Raw genomic sequence first — 22,157 nt, 5'->3', positions numbered from 1 at the left:
ATGAAACTCTGGCAGGGGAGGCCTGGACAATTGGTTTCCTGTCTTGGGAGGTGCTAGCACCTCCCCAGACAGCCTGTAGTGTATTGGGGCAGGGTGGGTTGAATGAAATAAGACACTGCCTGGGGCACACAAGGTGCCCCATGCATAGCCCGGTTCAAACCAGTTGCTGGGGCACTCCAGCCTCAGCTCTGGCGTGAAACTGGACAAAGGGAAAGGGGTGTAACCACCCCCTTACCAGGTTCCACCCAAAGGAGGGACCTAGCAGGTAATACAGTCCTTTAGATTGGTATAAAGCTAGGAGCCGAGTCTAGAGACTTTAGATTATCCTGAACTGAAACTCTGAAACGAAACTCTGGACCTTCGACATTCTACTGCAACTAGAAGACTGAAGAATCTCCCTTGTGGTCAAGGAGTGACTACCCTGTGCAAACAGGCACCACCAGTAACTTGCCGGTTTGCTTTGTCGATGCTCCAGCCGGATCCTGAAGACTTAGCGACGCAGCCTCTGGACTTCCAGACTTCTCCGACTCACATCCACAGCAAAGCTGAGACCCGTGGCGGACACGAGAGACGTGGGACCGGACCTCCAGCAGTACCTGCTTTTTGCTAATTGTGCAGCTTCTGAGGCGTCCTCGAAGTTGTGCATTGGGGTTTGAGAAGCTCCAACCCCGAGCAGTAAGTGCACCGAAGCTCAGCCCTCCACACTCCACGAGTGCCGCGTGGGGCCTGTGCCTGCATTTCTCCTCGACACGTCTTTGCGGTTGCTAGCCCATTGGCTAGTGGCCCTGCTGAAGACACCTTGCTGGTCTGAACTGAAGCCGATCTTCCTTTCCTGCGTGGGTTGCCGTTGCCAAGGATTGTTGACTCCAATCCGGAAGCCGACACCGCTAACAGCGAGATCCTTCGTGGGACAGTCCGTATCCAGCTCCTGGTCGTTGTTGACGCCTCCTGGTCCACATGGTTGCAGAGACAAGCTTCACATCCTCACCTGATTGCATCTCGACATCGCCTGGTTCCTTCCTGGTTCCTTCCCGGTCACTGGCTAGTGACCCAGACTCTGTCCACTCTGCTTTCATGTTCTTCTCGACTCCGATCCACCCGGACATCTTCCTCCTGGTCGCCTGCAGCATCTTCTTGCAGCTCTCCATAGGATTCGACGACGAATCACGACACAAAAGAACACCTATGCACCCGGCTTCCCTGGGTGAGGTAATTCGAGTACTCCGGTGCTCCCGTGGGTAACAACTATCCAAGTGTCCTAGTTTGACTGGGGTTTCCCGTAGTCCACCCGGAGTGTCCGAAATCAACTACTTTGTAAACTTTACGTTCCCATTGAAAGTCTATGGTAACTCACGTGTGTGTTTAGACACTGCACACGCATCCTGTGGGTCTCCTACTTCCAGTCCTTTGGGTGATCAGTGTAGCCTCAGCGATTTCCTAGGCCCTAGGCCTACTCACCTTTCCTGAAGTGGTTCTTATACCACTTCTTTAGTATTTGGTTTGTGAGGCCCCTTGGGCAGAATTATATTTGTGCAACTTATAGTATGCTTATTGAGTAACTTGTGCTGTGTCTCGAACTCTGACCTCAAAGAGTGCTTAGTAATAAATACATATATATTTTAACCTTGGGCGTAGTATGCGTAGTGGGGCTACGCGAAGTAGGCAACACTACGTACACTCCATGGGCGGAGCGTAGTCTTGCGCCCAGGGTTAATATATTTGATATATACCTTGTGTGGTGTCCTTTCATTTGATATTCAAGGGATTGTTATTGGTAAAACAATTGGTTTCACATGCTCTCTGAAGTGTTAGCCTAAGACTGCTTTGTCCATGCTACCACTAGGATAGCTGGTCTATAAGGTTGACTTTACAATCATCACCATAAGGGTTGTTTGGACTGGTGCAAGGTGCTCACTAGAATAGTGAACATCATATACCAGGCCAACTTCTCACATGCCTTTTTCATTTTGGCAGTTTTGTGGGACCCTGATTCCGAAGGGACCAATTGAACTGAGTTTAAAGCTGCTCAGGAACATCCAAGCTTCTTAGTTAGATTTTAAAACTTTGAAAGGAGAGAGACTGATAAGGGTTTACTGCCTCAATGCCAAGACTTCAAAATAGAAGTAGTGGTTTCCTTCCAGCTCATCAAACATCATCTTTTACAAAGACCTGATTGTCCCCGCTTCTATACAGTTTTCTGAAGGTGGAGCGGAGTGCTTCCCATTTCCTCCTGCTTGGGAGCAAGTCAGAAGGAGCTGTAGCTGCTGAAGCTCCGCAGATCACCCTGCAGCTGTTGACTTTGCCCTTTCTACACTTCGGCAGGGGGAGGGCTGTTACAAGCGCATATGAACCGCCTGCACAAACTTTGATTTGTATCTCTTCATTGACCTTGTTGCTTTGGTGCAGGTCAAAAATCCAGTTGGGTCTGCATCCTAGCCAGATCAAGGCGGCCTATGTGGTACAGTGTGAGTCACACTACCACTGCTGCTGTTCAGTCCCTCTCCATCACGGAGCTTGATCCCACTAAGTAGGAAGACTCCCTCCTGGGCGCCTCAAGAGTCCACGGCCGAAAAGATACCCCTTATGAAGGGGCGGACACCACCCAACTTTAAATCAGGAGAGGCACTTATACTCCTGGTTACAGTAACTCACTTTGCGAAACTCTGAAACATTGCGGATTTCATTTGCAGGGTACTACTACACTGTTTTCAATTGCCACAGGGTTTTGAGTCAGCTTGTTTTTAGTGTTCATTATACGTATGAACGTGAAAAGTAAAAACTTGCAAAGCTGATACAAAGTAAACCAGAGTTTTGCCAGGAGGCCTGCCATTCTCCATTTTACAGTGTTGCAATGGTTATCGGTTGAGTACAGAACACATTTGCAGGCACTGCTTGGATTATTCCAACATTACAGTAAATCCATTGGTAATATGTACCATATACTTAGTTTATGGAACAGTTTAAGTTTTAGCAAAATTTTACACTACACTGTCAATTTTCAGTGAGTGTTTGTCAAGAGTGCAAATACTAAAATACAACAGGCAGAGGACAAAAACACCTATCAGGTGTTATAAACACAAATATTCAATTAGTTTAGGATCCTGAAGAACCTTAGATGTTGTTCCATTAAAAATAAACATTTTGACCAAGTATAGTTCAGCTGTGCCTGGCAGCATGAAAATCGAGCAATTAGATTACATCAAAGATAAATATACCCAAATCACAAAAGGGGTTTACAACACAGTGGCTTAATTATATCCCTGCATTAGGGGACTGTAGGGCCTCCACTCATCATCTCTATTCTTCATAGGATCATTAAGCACTAAAATAAATAAATAAAAATCCTAAGCAAGGGAAAAGAAAAGTCATTTAACATGAGCTTAGTCATCTATTACTCATCCCTGAAGAAGGCTTGAATTTGTGGAAAATTATTTACCCATCTAATAATCAAACAATGGCAGATGCAAACGTAAGCAGTCCACTCTCAGCAATCACCTAGAAAGCTTAATAGTGGACCACTATTTGCTCTCCAGAAATACAAACAGAAAACGAACTTGTTTTTCTTTAAGCGCTGTCAAATTATCTACCCCTTGGATACCTCAAGGAAATCGTTCCTGGTCATGATCTAGAACCGTCAGAGAGCCTAAACAATGCAATTCCTACAACGCAAACCACCCAATTAAAGCAGTCCTTGATCAACTACAGTTTCAAAGGAGCCCAAAATTCACCTTAACTTGGAACCCAGCAACTGGGCCAATATAGCAAATGACAATACGCGTAGGTCCATAATAATGACGAAAAGCAGTTCAAGAAACCAAGTGAACTGAGAAAACAACCTGGGGGATCCTGTTACTCCACAGGACCGTCACAAATGTATTGAGGACAATTTCACTCTGATGCCTGATGAAAAAAACAGAAAAGAGAGCTACCAGCATTCCGGGTGCTAGTAGAGTGCTGATAGAGAGACATGTGCTTGGACAATCTGACAAATCACTCGTGCCTCAGTTGCTAAGTCATAGTCCTCTTGCTTCCATATTTTCAGTCTCATCGTTTATGTAAAATACCTACACTGTATTTGCTATGGTCTCTCCTTCAGACCAGGCTGATGTCGGCCACTCAGTGGTTTGAGTGACTGGGGCTGATTTTGCGCATAAAGTCAAAGATCAGGCCACTTAACTTCACTTTGTTAAAGAGGCAGGCCACACCTAATTACCAACAGCACTATTCCTATGCTCACCAAAGATATTGTGCTGAGGGACCTACTGCACCATGTTAAAAACATTTTTTTAAAGGGGCGGTGTTAGAGACATTACACTTCTTCCACCTCACTATCATTGGTTTTGTACACCCTGCTTCAAATGCATTTTGCCAAACTTGGTTCCACATGTGTTGATCGCTCCTAGCACCACAACTAGGAAATGTCTTGACTTAAAATTTTTAATTTGCAAAGTATAGGAGCTTTATAAGCAATACAAAAGTCAGAACAGTGGTGTTTGAGTACAATATGCAGAAACAATACTCTTACCTCTACAAATAATACCACTCTTCAAGGTACACAATTAGTGGTTACACTGTCAAAGTCTTTTTTTCAACTAACTAAACCTGGGTAATGTCAAACCTGGTCAAACACAGTGCCAAAAAGACACCACAATTATTTAAATTACAGTGCACAAGAAACAAGCAGCTCTATACTCACCAGCCCTCTATACATTTCCTGCAACATACCCCAATTTGCAGCAGAAAGTTACTGGCTTGAGAAGCTGATGAGTGCTTTATGCAGGTAAATGTTTTAAGTCTGACTAGACAGAGCAACTGTCTGCAAGACCTCCTGTTACCATTCTTTAAAGTGTACACTGAGTGGGTGATGGCTCCAGCCAGAGGAGTATTCCGCTCTGACTTCATGATATTAGCTATCTGGTGCATCATTCTGCGTTCCTGGAAGTGCCAACATTGGAATACACAAAGGGATATTTAACATCTGAAAAGTATATCCATCACATGGTTTATCACATTGAATTTTTTTATCTCCTGCACGGGTTATCACATTCAGTTCCTTATCTCCTACATACATTCTATTTAGAAAGAAGTCTTTTTTTGGTACTTTTTTCCCCAACAGTGTCAAAGCCAACAAGTCAGGCTATGAAGTGAAACAGCATGTGTGCATGGAACACAAATAAATAGCGTTTGTGAATGCTATTACATGCATAGGCACATTAGAACTAGATCTACTGCTTTTCACAATGCTAGTTATTTTGTGCCAACAGTCTACTGTCCAAGGAACCTATCGACCCGTTGGCGACATTCCTTCTCATTGCACAGCGTTTGCATAGCCACAGTAAAATGCAAGAACTCAATGGGTGCCAAAGTCAACAGCAGCTTACACCATCCAGAAGATGATTTACCTTCGTGTCTGTTGCTCTTCTTCTTCATCCATTTCTCCACCGTCTCTGTACTCACACTTTCTGAAACAAATTCATCCAGTAGCTGAGGATGAAGAGAAAGATAGGCCTTCACTTTTTCATCAGTCAGATCTGAAACACAAGAGCGAAAACATGATTGGACGACCTAACAACTTTATCTTAAGTCTAAACAAACGTTTTGTAACACATAATTAAGCAGTAGCTCAGCTATTCAGATAGAGCCGGAAAGAGCATTATATCATTCTATAATCAACAGTAGGATAGCATGTGCCATATGCATGCATGATGGAAAAGATAACAGTGTACCAGGCAATGCATGTCTGGAGAAGCTTCTCAAAATAAGGATCCAATTCACATGGCATCACACAATATAAAGACATTTTCAACGACAAGTAACAAAGCTAACCATTTGACATGGCTTTTTGCTTTAAATCATGTCCCACATAGCAGAACACATATTGTAGACCGAATTCTGAGATTTGCAAGGATATGCTTGCCCACTAAGGGAAGGAACCAAAAGCTTCTCTGTCTTGATGCACCGCATAAACATGGGATCAACTGCACAGCACATACATGTTCTATAACTATCAATCTACCACACACAGCAGCATTTGCAGTGTGGCTGGTACCTATGTGTGCAGCAAGCCATAGGCAGGGCTACAGTCAGCCTATATACCTCTTGAGCTCAAAGACCACACGCATACACCTGGCGTCAGCACTATAGATAGCAGGAACACATGGGGTGATTGGGGGGGCTACAAGCCTAGAGACGAAGAGTAGTGGTGCAAGGAACAGTAGCATTCTCCACAGTGTGGTGGCAGGAGGCAATCAACGCAAACAAATACAGTTCTAAATCTCGAGGATTGGCCAATGCCATCAATCTTGAAGCATGAGTTAAGAATGACACAAAAGGACAATAGCATACTAAATGATATGCATCACCTTGCACCCGCATCAGAGTTCACTCCTTGCTCCACCAGTGGTACCCTGTGACACCTGTCTTTCAAACTGATGTACCTGCTCCGCTGCCAAATGCACATGCAATAATTATATTATAAATTCAATAAGTGACCAGAAGTTAGCCAAAGCCTAAAAAAAAATAGTAAATTAATGGGTGGTATCTCCTAGTAACGATCATAATGAGAGGGAAAAATGAAGCATAATCTGCTTCAATAATGTAATCACGTGCCCAGTCACGGTATAGTTCAATTAATTGCATGACAAATAAGTTCCTCATTACTCAAAGCCATTTGGTAATCATTTATATATTCAGACACACAGTGGCCCCATGCCCTATTTTAGACAGAATGTTATCAAGCAATAGGTGCGATTTAGCTGCTGTATTGTAGGATCCTGATCATTGGAGACCAGAAAAAAAAGGTAAACAAATAAGTGACACCTCCAAGTAACTATCATAAAGAGCAGAAACTTCAGCTGGACAATCCTTGGATTCGCTAAATGCAAATCAGCAATACACATTTTGCCAAAATGTTAACCACTTAAGTGCTGTCGTCGGCCATGGCCGATGCTGGGGAGGGTTTTAAAGGAAACTGTGGGGCTCGCAACATAGGTATTCCCGTTAAAAAAAAATATGTATTTTGAGGTTGGGGAGCTGAGGAAGAGTTTCCACCACAGCTAGTGTTTTTTCCTTTTGAAATGACGACCTGCGTACAAGGCGGGCTGATGCCATTCGCCGAAAGTTAAATTAGCCAATTGGCTCAGTGATAGGGATTGTACCTCCTTTGCTTACATAAATGCAAGCAATGAACTTCCACTGTCCTAAGAATGTGTCCTCATCCTTCATGTTATGCCATACTAAACTATGGGCATCCAAAATGGATCCCATTGGCTCCAGTACTCAGACTCCTAATGCGTAGTCATACCACTAGATGTGCTACTTATTCACTGCACACACATGCCCTTTAAAAAACAAATTTCATTTTATTTATGTTTTAAATATATTTTTAAATGATAGTGTTAGAGTAATTAGTTTACAATTAATATAAATTAACAGAATGCCTTTTTCAACTTCAAACATTTTTTTAAAATGACATTACGCAATACGTAAAACACCGAATATATTCTAAAATTAAAATGTAATAGGATTAATAAAACAGAAGACAATATTAATATTACATACCATCTTTAAAATGATAATTCTTAAAAACCCTAATATTTATTTGAAAATGTTAAAAAAAATTATGACAATTAGTTGGATTTTTTATATTTTCAAATGCAAGTTAAGAATTCACAAAATTCATTTACTTTTTAGGAGAAGGTATTTAAATGTTTTATTATGTTAACATTAAGATACATTTTATTTAAATAAGTATTAATTTTAATAGATGATGATCATCATTTTGGGATTTTTGTACACCAGTTTGAAATGGGCAAACTTTAAAAAAAGTTAAACTAAAATTATTTATTTAAAAGCAAAAATCGAAGCAAATATAATACAGTTAATCATTATAAAAAAAACGTGGCAAGACACAGCCTTGTAACATTGCATAAAGGAAAATGCTACTTACCAGTATGCATCTGTTCTTGGCATGTAGAGCTGTAGATTTGTATACTAGTGCATAGATCACCATCTGGTGTTGGGCTCGGATGTTTGCAGTTTGTTTTTATCTTGGAAGAAGTCTTTGTAGTCACGAGTAGGTGACTGCTCCTTAGGACGATGTACTGGAACAGATAGAGGTATTCGGGGTGGCGGGTGGGCATATACGAATCTACAGCTCTACATGCCAAGAACAGATGCATTCTGGTAAGTAGCATTTTCCATTCATGGCATATGAGCTGTAGATCGTATACTTGTGCATAGACTATATAGCAGTTACTTCCTTAGTGGTGGGCTACCTATATCTGTTGCAGTGGTTTGAAAAAGTTTTCTTAATACAGCCTGGCCCACACTAGTTTGTTGTTTTGCTTGCACATTGACACAATAGTGTTTTGTGAACGTGTGTGGTGTAGACCAAGTTGCTGAGTGAGCTCTAGGGGGAATGGTTAATGTGTGTTTGGCTCTAATATAGCATATTTGGATGCATTTAACAATCCACCTTGCAATACCTGGTTTTGAGATAGGATTATGAGTTGGGGAGAAAGCCACAAAGAGTTGTTTAGTCTTTCTAACGGATTTTGTTCTTTCAATGTAGTAAAGTATTGCTCTTTTTACGTCTAACTACGTCTACCGAGTCTGGTTGAGTGAAAAACATTGGGAGTTCTACAGACTGGTTAATGTAGAAAGCAGACACGACTTTAGGTAGAAATTTTAGGTTAGTTCTAAGAACCACTTTGTTGTGATGGATTTGCAGAAATGTTTTTTGTATGGTTAATGCCTGGAGTTCACCAACTCTTTTAAGAGAGGTGATAGCAACTAGGAAAGCTACTTTCCAGATGAAAAAATGTAGTTCGCATTTATGCAGCGGTTCAAATGGGGGACCCATGAGTCTGATAAGGACAATATTTAAGTTCCTACTCTAGCAGGAGGGAGATTGAGGTAGCTAAACTCTAAGATTTCAGGTGCCAGATCGCAAGCTTGAGTTGACTGGGATCCGGATATCTTATTTCTCCATGGTTCTGAGTGAGAAGCCTGGATGAGATGCGTAGTTTTTGATGAGGAACTACTGATAGTTCTAAGAGGGTTGTGAACCATGGCTGTCAGGCCCATGTTGGAACAATCAGGATCATGGTGAGCGACTGCTGTTTGAGCAGGAGAGGCGGAAAAGCGTAAGCAAATTTGCCTGACCAGTTCATCCATAGAGCATTGCCTTTGGACGATGGGTGTGGATACCTGAATGTGAAGCTTGGGTATTTTGCCTTTTGGTGTGTGGTGAACAGGTCTATTGCAGGGAGTCTCCACATCTGAAAGAATAGAAGGAGAACTTGAGGATGAAGTTCCCGTTTGTGGATCTGCTGAGTTTGACGACTGAGCAGATCTGCAATCGGATTGTGTACTCCTGGGAGATGTTCTGCAAGGAGATGTATGTTTTGCGGAATGGCCATCTCCATATGCTCTGAGCTGGGTGTGAAAGCTGCAGAGAGTGTGTCTCCCCCCTCCTGTTTTTGTATGCAATTCATTTTTGTCATGTTGTCTGTACAGACCAGGACAGCTTTGCCTACTAGGTGGAGTTAAAAAGAGTTTAACGCTAGAAAGATCGCCAACAATTCCAGGTAATTTATGTGGAATTTTTTTCGTTTTGGGGTCCATATGCCCTGAATGGTATGGTTTTGAAGATGAGCTCCCCAGCTGGTGAGCAATGCATCTGCTGTTAGCACTATCTGTGGAACGGGGTCGAGGAACGGCGGCCCGTTGGAAAGGTTTTGTGTGTTTCACCACTGCAGAGAGCGATCTGTGCGGCTGTCCACCAACACCAGATCAGTTAGCTGACCTTGAGCCTGGTTCCACTGACGCGCCAAACATTCCTGTAAGGAACGCATTTGGAGTCTTGCATAAGGGACGATGAGAATACAAGAGGCCATCATCCCTATTAGCTGCATGAACACCCGAGCTGGTAGTGAGTGTTGAGGCTAAAATTTTGCTATTAGAGCTTGCATGGTGCTTATCCTGACTGGGTTGGGATATGCTAGAGCATTTGAGGTGTCTATTGTAGCCCCTAGATATTGTTGTATGCTGGATGGTTGGAGGTGGGATTTGGTGAGGTTCACCGTGAATCCAAAGTCGTGAAGTAGTTGGATTATTTTGTATGTGTGTGTTGTACACAGCTGCTGGGTGACTTGGCTTTTATGAGCCAGTCGTCCAAATAAGGGAAGACATGAATATGTTGTCTTCGTAAGTGAACTGCAACTAATACGAGGCACTTGGTGAAGACTCTGGGTGCTGTATTCACCCCGAATAGGAGGACTTTGAATTGGCAGTGTTGACCATCTACCATGAACTGGAGGTATTTACTGTGAGCGGGGTGAATGGGAATATGAAAGTAGGCGTTCTTTAAATCCAGAGTGGAGAAAAATCGTCCTGTTGAAGCAGTGGGAGCATCTGTTGGAGAGTGACCATGTGGAAGTGGTCCGAATGAATGTAGAGGTTTAGGGTACTGAGGTCCAATATTGGCCTGAGAGAGCCGTCCTTTTTTGGAATTAGAAAATAGAGGGAGTAAACGCCCGTGCCTTGATGAGGATAGGGACTTGTTCTATTGCATGTTTTTGTAAGAGAGAGAGAACCTCTTGTTTGCGAAGTGTCAGATGTTCCGGGGACCTTGGACGTTGTCTGGGAGAAAACTTGGGGAAGTAGAGGTGACTTCCAGACAATAACCATGCTTGATCATTTGTCTTACCCACTTGTCTGTTGCGATTTAATTCCAGACAGGGAGGAACTGTGAGAGACATCTCTGGACAGTAGTGGGATGATCGGGGAGGAAGTGAAGGGAAGTCACTGTTTGGTGGTAGGGGAGTTGCAGGTATTGTTCCCGTGAACTCTTCCCCTACTGTTGTTGCCTCTGTTGCCTCCGCGAAAGTATCCTCTGGAGGATGTTTGAGTGGGGCTCTTATAGGAAGAAGAGGGATGTTCTGAGCCAATGGTTTTGGAGCCAGCCCTGTAGAAGGAGCGGCAAAAAGAACCTCTAGGGGAAGGTAATTGCAAGGCCCCATGGACTTCGCAGTGTCAGTATCTTTTTTCATCTTTTCTAAAGATGTGTCAACTGTGGGCCCGAAAAGATGCTCTTGATCAAAGGGCTGGTTAAGAATAGCAGATTGCACTTCCTGCTTGAATCGGGAGATTCGGAGCCAAGCGTGCCTGCGTAGCAAAACGCTAGTGTTAATGGCACGAGATGCAGTATCAACCGCGTCGAGTGCACATTCAATTGAGGTGTTTGTTATCAATTTCTCCTCCTGTATAAGGTTAACTTTTTCTTTATATTGGTAAGAAGGTGTTGCATGAGCTTTTCAAGCTCATCATAATGAGCTCTGCCATACCTGGCCTACAAAGCTTGAGCATTGGCAATCCCCCAATGATTTGCAGCCTGTGACGCAATACATTTTCCAGATGAGTCTATCCGTTTGGATTTCTTATCAGGAGGAAAGGTGTCGCCTATACTCTGAGTCTTGCATGCATTTGACACCACAAGAGAATCTAAAGAGACCTGACCTTTAATGTAAACTGGGTCATTGGGAGCTGCTTTATATTTTTTGTCCACCCAAGTGTTGAGAATCCTGGCTCTGACAGGGTCCTTAAAAACTTCTGGCACATGTTTTAGCATGCCTTTTAACATTGGCAGGGTGTGCGTGGACGTTTGTGAGGGTGCAAAGGTTTTGAGTAAAATGTCTTCCTCCAAGGGATTAGAATGTAATTGTACTCCGTGGTATTGAGCAGCCCTATTAATTAGTTGCGCAAAACCAATATTGTCATCTGGTGGTGATGGCCTAGATGGATAGAGGTCCAGGTCATTATGTGGGTCGGGATCTGTGTTGTAGTCATCCTAAGGGTCTACGTTGCGTGGGATGGTATGTGCATCATCATCCCTATCTGGATCTCCATTCCCACCCCCATCGATATCATCATCCTTACCATCATCTTGTAGTTGAGGTGAAAAAGTATGTTGTGGGGAGTGTGCTGGAGAAATTAAGAGATTTGGATCAGCTGCAGGAGGAGAAGGAGGTGGAGAATAGTTAGTGCTCATTTCCTTTCGTTTTATGGGTATTTCATATTCCTCTGAAGTGTCCAGTTTCCTCTTTTTGGGAGGTTGGGCGACAACTTTACCAGTTTCTGGGTCAATATAAAGAGTTTTTTGTTTTGGATCAGAAAAATCTGGTACAGACTGTGTGGATGGAATATCCTTTTTCGGTGCCGAAGATTTAGGGTCAGAATGTTCTTTAAACCGAGTATCTAAGGCTTTCTGCGGGGTCTTGGACTACTTAGGTTTGGGTATAGGAGTTTGTGGCTCCAAGATTTTTCGGCTCCAAAGGTGTTTTCGGCTCCGAAGATCGTTTTGGTTCCGAATGTTTGTCCTTGGTGTGTATTAACGCCGAGGGCTTCGGAGTGGAGTCTGTCTTCGGTGCCGACGAAGAAGGGCGTGGCACATCTTTGGTTTTGTGCTTCACTACCGGAAGTGACTTTTCGGCACCGGAATGGGGCTAGCTCAAGCTGGAAGGCTTGTCTTTAGGTTTCATAGCCGGGCTAGAGGGCCGGGCATCTGAGACATGTTGCCGATGCCAACGTGAGCCCGAGTGCTACCGGAGCCTTAGGTTGGTTTTTGGGAAAGGGGTTTCAGTACACACAGACCGCTGAGCCGGGGTGACGGTCTCTCCTTCGACGTCTGAGTCATCTGCCTCAGAGACAGAGATGTCTTCTTCATCACCTTTTGGCTCTAGCTGGACAGTGGGATCTGCTCCGAAGATGTCCGGAATCGAGCTGCTTCCGCAAGACATTTCGGGACGTCGAGCCAGACGGTCATGGATGGTTTTCTTTGACCTGAACGATGGACAGGCCTCGCAGTTTTTATCTTTGTGCTCTGGGAAGAGGCAGAGATTACAAACCTCGTGCAAGTCCGTGTGTGGGAACTTAGCCCCACACCCGGGGCATTTTTTGAAAGGAGTCCTTTCCATTGACTGCTGGTTTGTTCGGCGCCGATAGGCCCAACGGCCCGTGTCAAAGATCGAGGTTGAGGAGTTTGTTTTAAAGATGCGCGTTGAAAGGGAAACGTGATCGAAACAATACGGTAGAGTGGAGAGGGACTGCATGTCGAAGGGTGGTTCTAAACAGACACCGACCCGGAGCGCAGCAAATCACATCCGAACCAGATGGCTGAAAAAAACAATCTGGAGATGGAGTCGATGCCCATACGCACTATCGTCCTAAGGAGGAGTCATCTACCTTGTGACTACAAAGACTTCTTCCAAGACAAAAACAAAGTGCAAACATCCTAGCCCAACACCAGATGGCGATCTGTGCACAAGCATACGATCTACATCTCATATGCCTTAAACATATTGATTTAATTAACTTGCATTAAAATGCACTGTAAGTGTATGCATTTTAAAGTAAATGTGTTGCTTCCTAACTAATGACTGCTATCCCTGTTCATCATATGTTATGCCCTTCCTTTGATCTCACTCCCTTAAATGCTCTTTCCTGACTTCCTTGTGAGGTTCTCCCTCCTTCCTAACATACCTATCAGAGCACAGAGGAAGCTGAGCTGGGCTCTCGTTTTGAATCCCTGGCCACTATTTCCCCTCTTTGAGTAGGGGTGCTGCCAGAGACACAGGCTGATGGGATAAGAGGAAACCCAACAATGTCCTGAGAGGCAGGGATGGTCTGGCTACGGAGATAGCATCAGCGTCCATTACCAGTTACTTAATTAGTACGTTGGGGGCATTTACACACATAAATAAATAAATAAATAATCGAGAAAACGAGCACATCACACAGAAGTACTAAGGTGGAATTGCCAGAGAAACTTGAAACCCCACAAAACTCGGATCTGTCTAAGGGGTCATGAGGACTGGAAATTAGGGAGTAATTAACCGCTACCGCGCTACCGCGTTTTCCCGCTGTGCGCTGATTTTTGAAAATCGCGCTGTTTATGACAAAGCCAGCTCGTCATCCGCGTAGCGCAGGTAACGCCCATGACGAGCTGGCTTTGTCATTAGCATCGAAGGGGTTAAAAGAGCTAAAGGATATGCAACAGTCTCTGTGTAAGCATTTAAACAGCTGTATGATTTCGCTTGAGGGGACTGTCAAGGTTATTTGTATATTCAAATTAAATGAATTAAAGGCCTTAGGGAATTAGGTTGACACATTTTATGGATGTATACAATGGAAATTAAATTTTCATCTCGTACAATTTTACTGCTGTTCACACTCAGTGGTCCTATAGGCAAGAAGAGCCTGGAGACAATGTTGAGCGATTGGGGATTACCAATCATGGTCTTAAGTGTCTTACGGATACCTACATTCTAGAGAAACTGCCATGATAGGGAACGGCTTTTATTGGGAACTGTCAACGATAAACTAAAGTACTGCCAGATTGCCAACACCACCAAAGGTAGCTACAGAAGGTAGTTTTGTGCCTTATGTAATTGTCCTTGTGAACATACTCCCATTATTTCCTCCTCAAAAACAAGATTGGTGGGACAAAAAAAACTAAAATGACTAGTTGATTGGTGAGACATACGGAGTGGAGCCAAAAATTGCCAACGAAGTAATCAAGGTCATTAAAGTGTCCTTGCTGGGTAATGGGAGCAAACTCTGTTTGAGAGACTGTGTGATGGTAAACGTAAGAAATGCTTCTGTTCCAGGGAATTTCCTGCGTATTCTAAATGATGCAGGTAGTAAAATCAAGGCGTTAAACCTGGGATACTTTCCTATAGGCCTGATGATTGTCAAAGGCAGGTGTATACACATAGAAATACAAGGGTGCATTGCTACCTGCAGCTTGCCTTTAACGTTGATATTAGTAATTCATTTGAATGGCTCAGTTCTTGAGATGAAAAAGACGAACTCTTGCACCCTGAAATCACAACCAGTGAGTCTATAACTACTGATTCCACCAGAATGCACCCAGCAAAAGCAAACCTTAATCATAACAGAGCTACAAACTGATTGTCACGATTCGCTCCCTGTGTTTTCATGTCGACCACCAGGGGGCTGAACTGTGGGACTCTCTAGTGTTCTAATATGCTTCCTGACACTCCCCTGCATGCATATCTTGACTTCCAGCCATTTGGACACTATTTGGAAATTGACATCCATTCCCAATCCATGCCGGGTTTTGTGAAAGCCAGCCTGTTTAGACTTAAAGCGAGCCTACTCATGCCTGAAACTCCATTACCCAGAATTCCCTGCTCACTGCTTTGTCTCCACCCCTGCAGGCCAAGGATGGGTGGAGGAACTCAGCTCACCTGTGGCTGGCTGCTGCTAGCCTGCTCACACCAGCTGCATGTGATTACTGTGAGCTCTTTTAAGCCCCAGCTCCCTTCAGGCAAATGTTGGTCATTGTAGCTGTTTACTGGTGAGACCAATCCTTGTTTCCAGTGCTCCTGAGCTTTTGCTATTCTTGTTTCCTGAGCTTTAATTATTCCTTGTTCCTGATCTGCTGCTGTTTTCCCTGTTCCTGAATTAGCACTGGCTGCAGTGCTACCCTGAGCCTTAGTATTCCTGAACTACAGCAGTTTCCCTTCTCCTGAATTAGCACTGCTTGTAGTGCTACCTTGTTTCCTGAATCCTGAGCTATAGTTAATCCTTGTTCCTTGATTCCTGCGCTATAGCTAATCCTTGTGCCTGAATTAGCACTGCCTGCAGTGCTACCTTGTTTCCTGAGTTCCTGAGCTATAGCTATTCCTTGTACCTGAATTAGTACTGCCTGCAGTGCTGCATTGTTTCCTGAGTTCCTGAGCTATAGTTATTCTTTGTTCCTGGGCGTAGCTATTTCTTGTTCCTGATTTGCACTACTTGCAGTGTTCTCTCTTGACTCCTTGTTTCCTGAGCTGTAGCTATGTCCTGTTTCCTTGAACCAGTACTGCCTGCAGTGCTACCTTGACTCCTTGAAGCTTTAGTAATTCCCTGTTCCTGAACCAGCACTGCCTGCAGTGCTGCCTTGACTCCCGAGCCTTACCTCACTTCTTGTTCCTGCCCCAATACTTCCTTCTATGCTACTTTGTTTTCTTGATTACTTAACCTGCACTATTCTAGTATACCCTTGTAGCCTCCCCTTCTGTATATCCGTTTCCAGTCCCTGCCTTGCTTCCCATTTCCTTGGTTCCAGTTCTAGTTTGCTGCCTTTCTATTCTGCTGTCTTACTTCTGTTACCTTGTATGTTTGTTACCTGCTTTCTGCCAAGTGTGCCCTGTCATTTCCTTTCTTTCCTGTTAAGCACTCCTTGCTAGCTCCTTGTCTAATGTGCTTGTGTTTAGTTCTACCCCTTGCTGTTACTACCTTGCGCGTTCCTGTTTGATCGCCAGGATCCGTGGGCTCAGCGGACTACCTAGGTGGTGTTTCTTGTTCACTGTGAGTTTTGTCTTTGAGTTACATGTATAACATCACTATAGGTATAAGCTCCACAGACCCTGCCTTTGCATGCATATCCTGCATGTGGGTATTTGCAGTCAGTATCTGTAACAGCAATTGCGGGTAAGAAACTTACTGAGCTTCAGTCTTACCATGTGGAGCTCCCGAGTGCTTTACCCCACACCCCCCTTTATTGTTAATGTTGTATTATATATATGTCTTGCACATCCGTCTTGGGTGTAGTTAGTCTGAATGCTAAATTGCCTTGTGAGTGCCCTTCCTTTCTGAGTCTTACCCATCTTGTTCACTTCTACAGGCTTCCTCTTTGGATCCCTTTTTCTCCTCTGACTCCCTGTATGATCTTGGGCAGCACTGTACTCCTCCTTTCTGTGTACGTCTTCTACCCAGTTCCCAGTCCTTGTCCAAGTCCCCGACTGTGTTCCCCACATAGTCCCGGACAGTCCCTGACACTGATTGATGAATGAAATCTAGGGTGATAGTACCAAGGTAGTTTAACAATACGTTGCAGGAATAGGATCCAAAATAGTTAATCCATATTTGATTACATTTCTTGGGAATTTTATTTGATCTAGTCTACTTTTAGGAGACATGAGCCCTCGACCTCAGCCACATGGATGGACACTGCTCATTTTTCACTCAAGCTGTGCCTTCTAGGGTGGGTAGGACAAAGAAGGTTTGGAAGCTTTTTAAAAACAAATTGAGCAGAACAAACAACCATGGATAAACAATGCACTTACAATCACAGGACAGAATACAGTTTATTACATGAGCTTGTGAACTAGCACCTGCCACTAACAAAAATCAATGATAAATTATCCATAATCAAAATTAATTAGAATGTCCTAGAATCCAACTTTGCTCTAGATATCTAAAACAATTAGCAGTTACTTTGAGTTTTAGTACATAAAAATTAAAATCCTAATAGCACATTGATAGCGGCTCTCAAGCGGATTGAACCACTAATCTCAAGCCTATTCTCGCTATCTAAAAAGCAGCCCCTGATCGAGAACAGATCTTTAGAAGCCAAACAAGTACCAAAGTGCTGTTAAACTGTAAACAATGCTATACATACTTCTATAACCAACCATCTCTTACAGAAACATTCAGCAGAAAAATACATTCTATTGATCAATAGTGCCAATGTGCAAAGTGGGTTTGGAAGCTTTTGTATTGGTTCTTTGTTCTCGTAAGGTTTTATGGTTTACATGCCCCTTAAATTACTATCAATAGTTTCACAGTCAGTTCCCAGGACCACATGTAGTTTTGATTAGCATTTTTATTAGAACATATTTGATCATCGTTGTATTGTGATAATCAACTTGAACAAGGGTTGGACAACTAGACTGCCAAATGTGATAGCACAATAGCCATCATTTGGGGAAGAGATTTCAATGCACAACTACGTAAATACCCCCACAAACAGTGTGCGGACTGACTGACAAGGGTCGAGGGACAAGCCCATTTTAGCCACAACCCATATGGTGAGGCACTTCATTTTTGGATGAAAAAGAACTTAGTTTCTGCTCTGGAGATTTGTCCATCCACTAAGTAGTTGACTCCTACGTTTAAAGGGGTAGTATGAGTAGCACAATAGATCACATTTTATTTTCAGACGCCCTTTCACACTGGAAGTCAATCTTTAAGGCCATGCCTAATTGAACGAGTACAAAATGTGCTGCAAATGGCTTTGTTGGGTAACCTCTTTCTTAGCATTCCATAATAAATATGTAACAAGAAACACATCGAGAGTTTATACGATTCTTTGTATATGCAAGACTGTCACAAACATGTTCATGATTGAAAAGACAAATACGTCACTTCTTGGTAAAAAAGTGACCCTAAAGTGACAAAGTGGTAAAGAAAATACAACATAAACAGTGCGAGCATTTAAAAACACAATGTATAAGATGGGTGAATCAACTAGCATCCGTCCCTATACAGAAAAATCTCAAACAACCCTAATCTGAGGGGGCGTAGAGAACGTAGGGTATGGATTGTTATGAGGCGCCAACGTTTCTGTAATTAAAGGAAATTAAAGTTAGGACAGGAAGCATTAGGCATAAACACCGGCGTTGGCTGAGTAAAAGGTAAGCTCTACTTTTCCTAAAGCTACTATGCGCATCAAGCTAGCCTTAATGCTTCCCTTCCTAACTTTAAGTCCCTTTAATTACAGAATCCAACCAGACGGCCTTTAAGTTCAGCAAGTGGAAATCAACACCACCATAATAGGTGGGTCATTCTGATCAACCGCTCTACAATTACTTCCTCTTTAAAAGACATCCCACTTATTCTTTGAATCTTTTTGCATAACAGTCTGTCCACACTTCTGTCCTGAAGAAGACCCGCTGTGACTTTGGTTTAGTAACACACAGCTTCAAAATGAGGAGGACTCGGATAGACCCAGTTTAAGTAGCCTTTTAGGTGACCAGTAGCATCTGTTTAGAATCCAATATTTGCATTGAAATATAGCAAGGGATTGATCTTGTGTTTTTGTCCATTAGTCCAGATTTTGGCCCATTCATCATCTTAAGGGGAGCTAATATTATTTACCAAACAAGAGTCTTCCAATCCCCTGTATATTTTTACGTTTATATTTGAATTTCGTTTTTCAAGGGCACTATAGCACCTACTTGGCACATGTCTAGTTTCGATTTTTTTCTCTAAAAAGGTATACAGTTCGGAAGTTGCAAGCTATTTGGACTCCTCTGGGCTACTCTAAGTTCTAATAGTCCATAGAAGTCTATATTATTGAATTCATGTAGAGTAGCAAAGGATACAGGGTAGCCATCCAAATGTTTTAAATCTTGAATTGTGCGTATTCCTTTATTTGCCCAATCCTCCCAAAGACTTTTTCCTCGATCTATTTTTATATTTGCATTCAACCATAATTAAGAAAGAATGGAGCCTCTCAATTTATGTGGTCAAGTACCCTTACAGATTAAATTGCGGATTTTAATATTTCCATTGAATTTTGAGCATTAAGATTTGATATGGTTAGTGAGCCACCAATGGTTAAATGATAAATAAGCATGTTTCCAAAATGAGCGGAGTCTGATGGTGAGCGTACACACCAACATGCCCGTTTCAATAAGAATGCGGTTCGATGGTTATAAAAGTTTTAAATCTCTACTGGCTTTATTTGCTTTGAGTTTATTAAGACTCTTCTTGCTCTCTTACTTTTTCCATATGGAATTCAACATTATTTTATCAACTGTGTTTAAGAAAGTTGTAAAGAAAGAGGGGAACCATACAAGATTAAAACATTATTAGGCGGAAGATCATCATTTCAACACATTCCTTTATTAAATTTAAATTCTTCTTCCATTCGAAGTCCAAATATTTTCATGTATTTACGCCCAGAAAAACCCATAATGCTACAGTGGCATAAATTCTTTAGATGAAAGATTTTAGTTTGGTCTCTATTGAAGGAGTAACCCACAACTGCTGCATATTTATTTTGTTAACGAAGGCAAGAATATCTGCAATGACTTGTTTGTCTCTTCTGTGAATAACAAAACATCATCTGCACATGTCAAAACTCTGTGGTCAATTGTATTTGATGATAGGACTTTGATCTTGGGGTTAGAGCTTCTATCCAATAGGAGAAATTCTAAAACTAATTGACAGAGGAAATAATGGAATCTTTAATGGGTGACTTGGGATAAGATAAAGTTGGAAGATTTCTAACCGTTTATTCTAATATGAGCTCTAGATTTGAAAAGAGAAACAATGTCTTTACTAGATTGTCTTTACAAAGCATGCCTTTACCATACAGTTATGTGTGCATTTACCCCACATGGTAAATACTGGTAAGGTAAGTGTAAATGGAGGTAAGGGTAGTTTTAGGGTTTTTGGGAAGACAGTGGTAAAGGGTAGGAAGGGTAAATTTAGGGTTTGCGGTTGGGTAGTGGTAAAGGGTGGTAAGGGTAATTTTAAAGGTTATGGGGTGGGTAGTGATAACAAAAGGTTAGGAGTAAATTATAAAAGGGTGCTTGAAGGGATTCCCTCAAACACAGAAAAAAAATATTTAAATATTAAGTTTACGGGGTGGCAACGGGAGGTATGGGTAGCAAAAACAGAAAATATATATCTAAAGAAAAAAAATACTCCAGTGGCGGACTATGAAGGCTGCACCTCAATCTGCAATCTCAACAAGTAAAGTGACCTGTGCAAAAAGTCTTCCGGCACTTGCCACCGTTTCGTGCCGCTGTTATCTAGATCATAAAGTTAAAGTCCACATCCAATGTATATTTAGGGTGGGCTTCATTAGTATTCTTCAATATAAACATTAAAATCCAGCCAACGTGTTTCGTCCCATACTCTCTTGGAACTTCATCAGGGCTCAACATAGTGTATAATGTAGTCTTTCTGTGTACTGATAGTCACATATTAAATCCATGATAATTTAGATAGAAAGTCATTCTCATTGGGTGTTCCAGCTATATTGTACACTACACAGTTCCCAACAGGTATCATGAGGCCCCATATTCGATACACTATTCCGCATCCATATCCACAATGCTATGCGGTCTGGTTTAAAAAAAACAACAATTTATGACTATCAATTTTCAGAAAGACTACATTATACACTAGTTTGAGCCCTGATGAAGTTCCAAGAGTGTATGGGACGAAACGCGTTGGCTGGATTTTAATATTTTTATTGAAGAATACTAATAAAGAAGACCACCCTAAATTTACATTGGATGTGGACTTTTCCCTGGTGCACCTTCCGATAGTATATTATATATGCATATCCAAGATACTCGCTGCATTTACCTCCTTGGTGAGAAAAACACAAACATACACAGGAACATACGCACACAAACCCAAACCCCACCCCCAATGTTACAGGGACGTTTTTAATTTTCCCAGGGTCACCTGCCCCCCCCCCAACATTTCTATTATATATTGCCCTGAGGAGGTGGCCCCAACTATAACTACCTACTGGCGACCACCAGTAGGATGTAGATAGATGGATTTTTTTAATTACCTTGTTATACTTCCCATGCGTGGAAAAGGCAGGCATGGAAAAGGCATGTGTTGTAACATCCTACATTCATTCGAACTACGGCCTCAAGTTCAAAGCTCTGAACACTGAGCAAAGAATGGTCCAACAATACCTTATCCAAGGCCTTCACTGCATTCAGCATTATAGCCTTAGAGGTAATATATAGTAGTGGAGCCTTCTCAAAGATGCGTTTAAATATTCCGATACTGTCTAATGCATATCTATTTTTAATGAAGCCTGATTGGGAGGTATGAATTATGTTAGGGAGGTTTTTCTCAAAGCATAGAGCTAACAGTTTTACGTAGATCCTACAGATTACGTTCAGACGTGAAATTGGTCTGTAGTTTCTTTGGTTCAACTCGGTCTTTCCCTTTTTTGTATATTACTATAGCTGTAGCATCTGAGTCTGTACATTTAATTTCTCTGGAATCAGCAAAGTTTTAAATCAGAGCCCTCAAACGAGGAAGGGGGATATTTTTTAGTCTTTTACAAAATCCAGCGCGAAGCCTATCAGACCCTGTGGCCTTCCCAGATTTTACTGATGCTATCCTCTTATTTAGCTCCAAATTGTCTACATCTTGTATAGTGGGGGAGTGTACACTATACCATCTGTTAGGGCTATGTAGAGTACAGTAAAACGTATTGAATGGCTTCCAAAAAGTTACCCCATTAATACTAATGTTCCAATTAAGCCTTTAATCGCCGCAATACAAGGTTTGCTATTCTCAAATTTGAGAAGTTTAGCCAAAAA

General features: G+C 42.3%; 1 protein-coding gene across 3 annotated transcripts in view; it reads right to left on the bottom strand.

The window, feature by feature from the left end:
• Nucleotides 1-22,157, bottom strand: part of PDE10A (phosphodiesterase 10A) — a 1,305,213-nt gene that overhangs the window by 1,064,080 nt on the left and 218,976 nt on the right. For all 3 annotated transcript variants that reach the window (XM_078648625.1, XM_078648626.1, XM_078648627.1), the window contains exon 2: nt 5,403-5,531. In XM_078648625.1, the coding sequence (XP_078504751.1) occupies nt 5,403-5,531 (129 nt within the window). The remainder of the gene's footprint in view (nt 1-5,402; nt 5,532-22,157) is intronic.

Source organism: Lissotriton helveticus, chromosome 6 (assembly GCF_964261635.1).
Source record: "Lissotriton helveticus chromosome 6, aLisHel1.1, whole genome shotgun sequence".
Taxonomy (NCBI): domain Eukaryota; kingdom Metazoa; phylum Chordata; class Amphibia; order Caudata; family Salamandridae; genus Lissotriton; species Lissotriton helveticus.
This window is presented reverse-complemented; position numbering and strand designations above follow the sequence as displayed.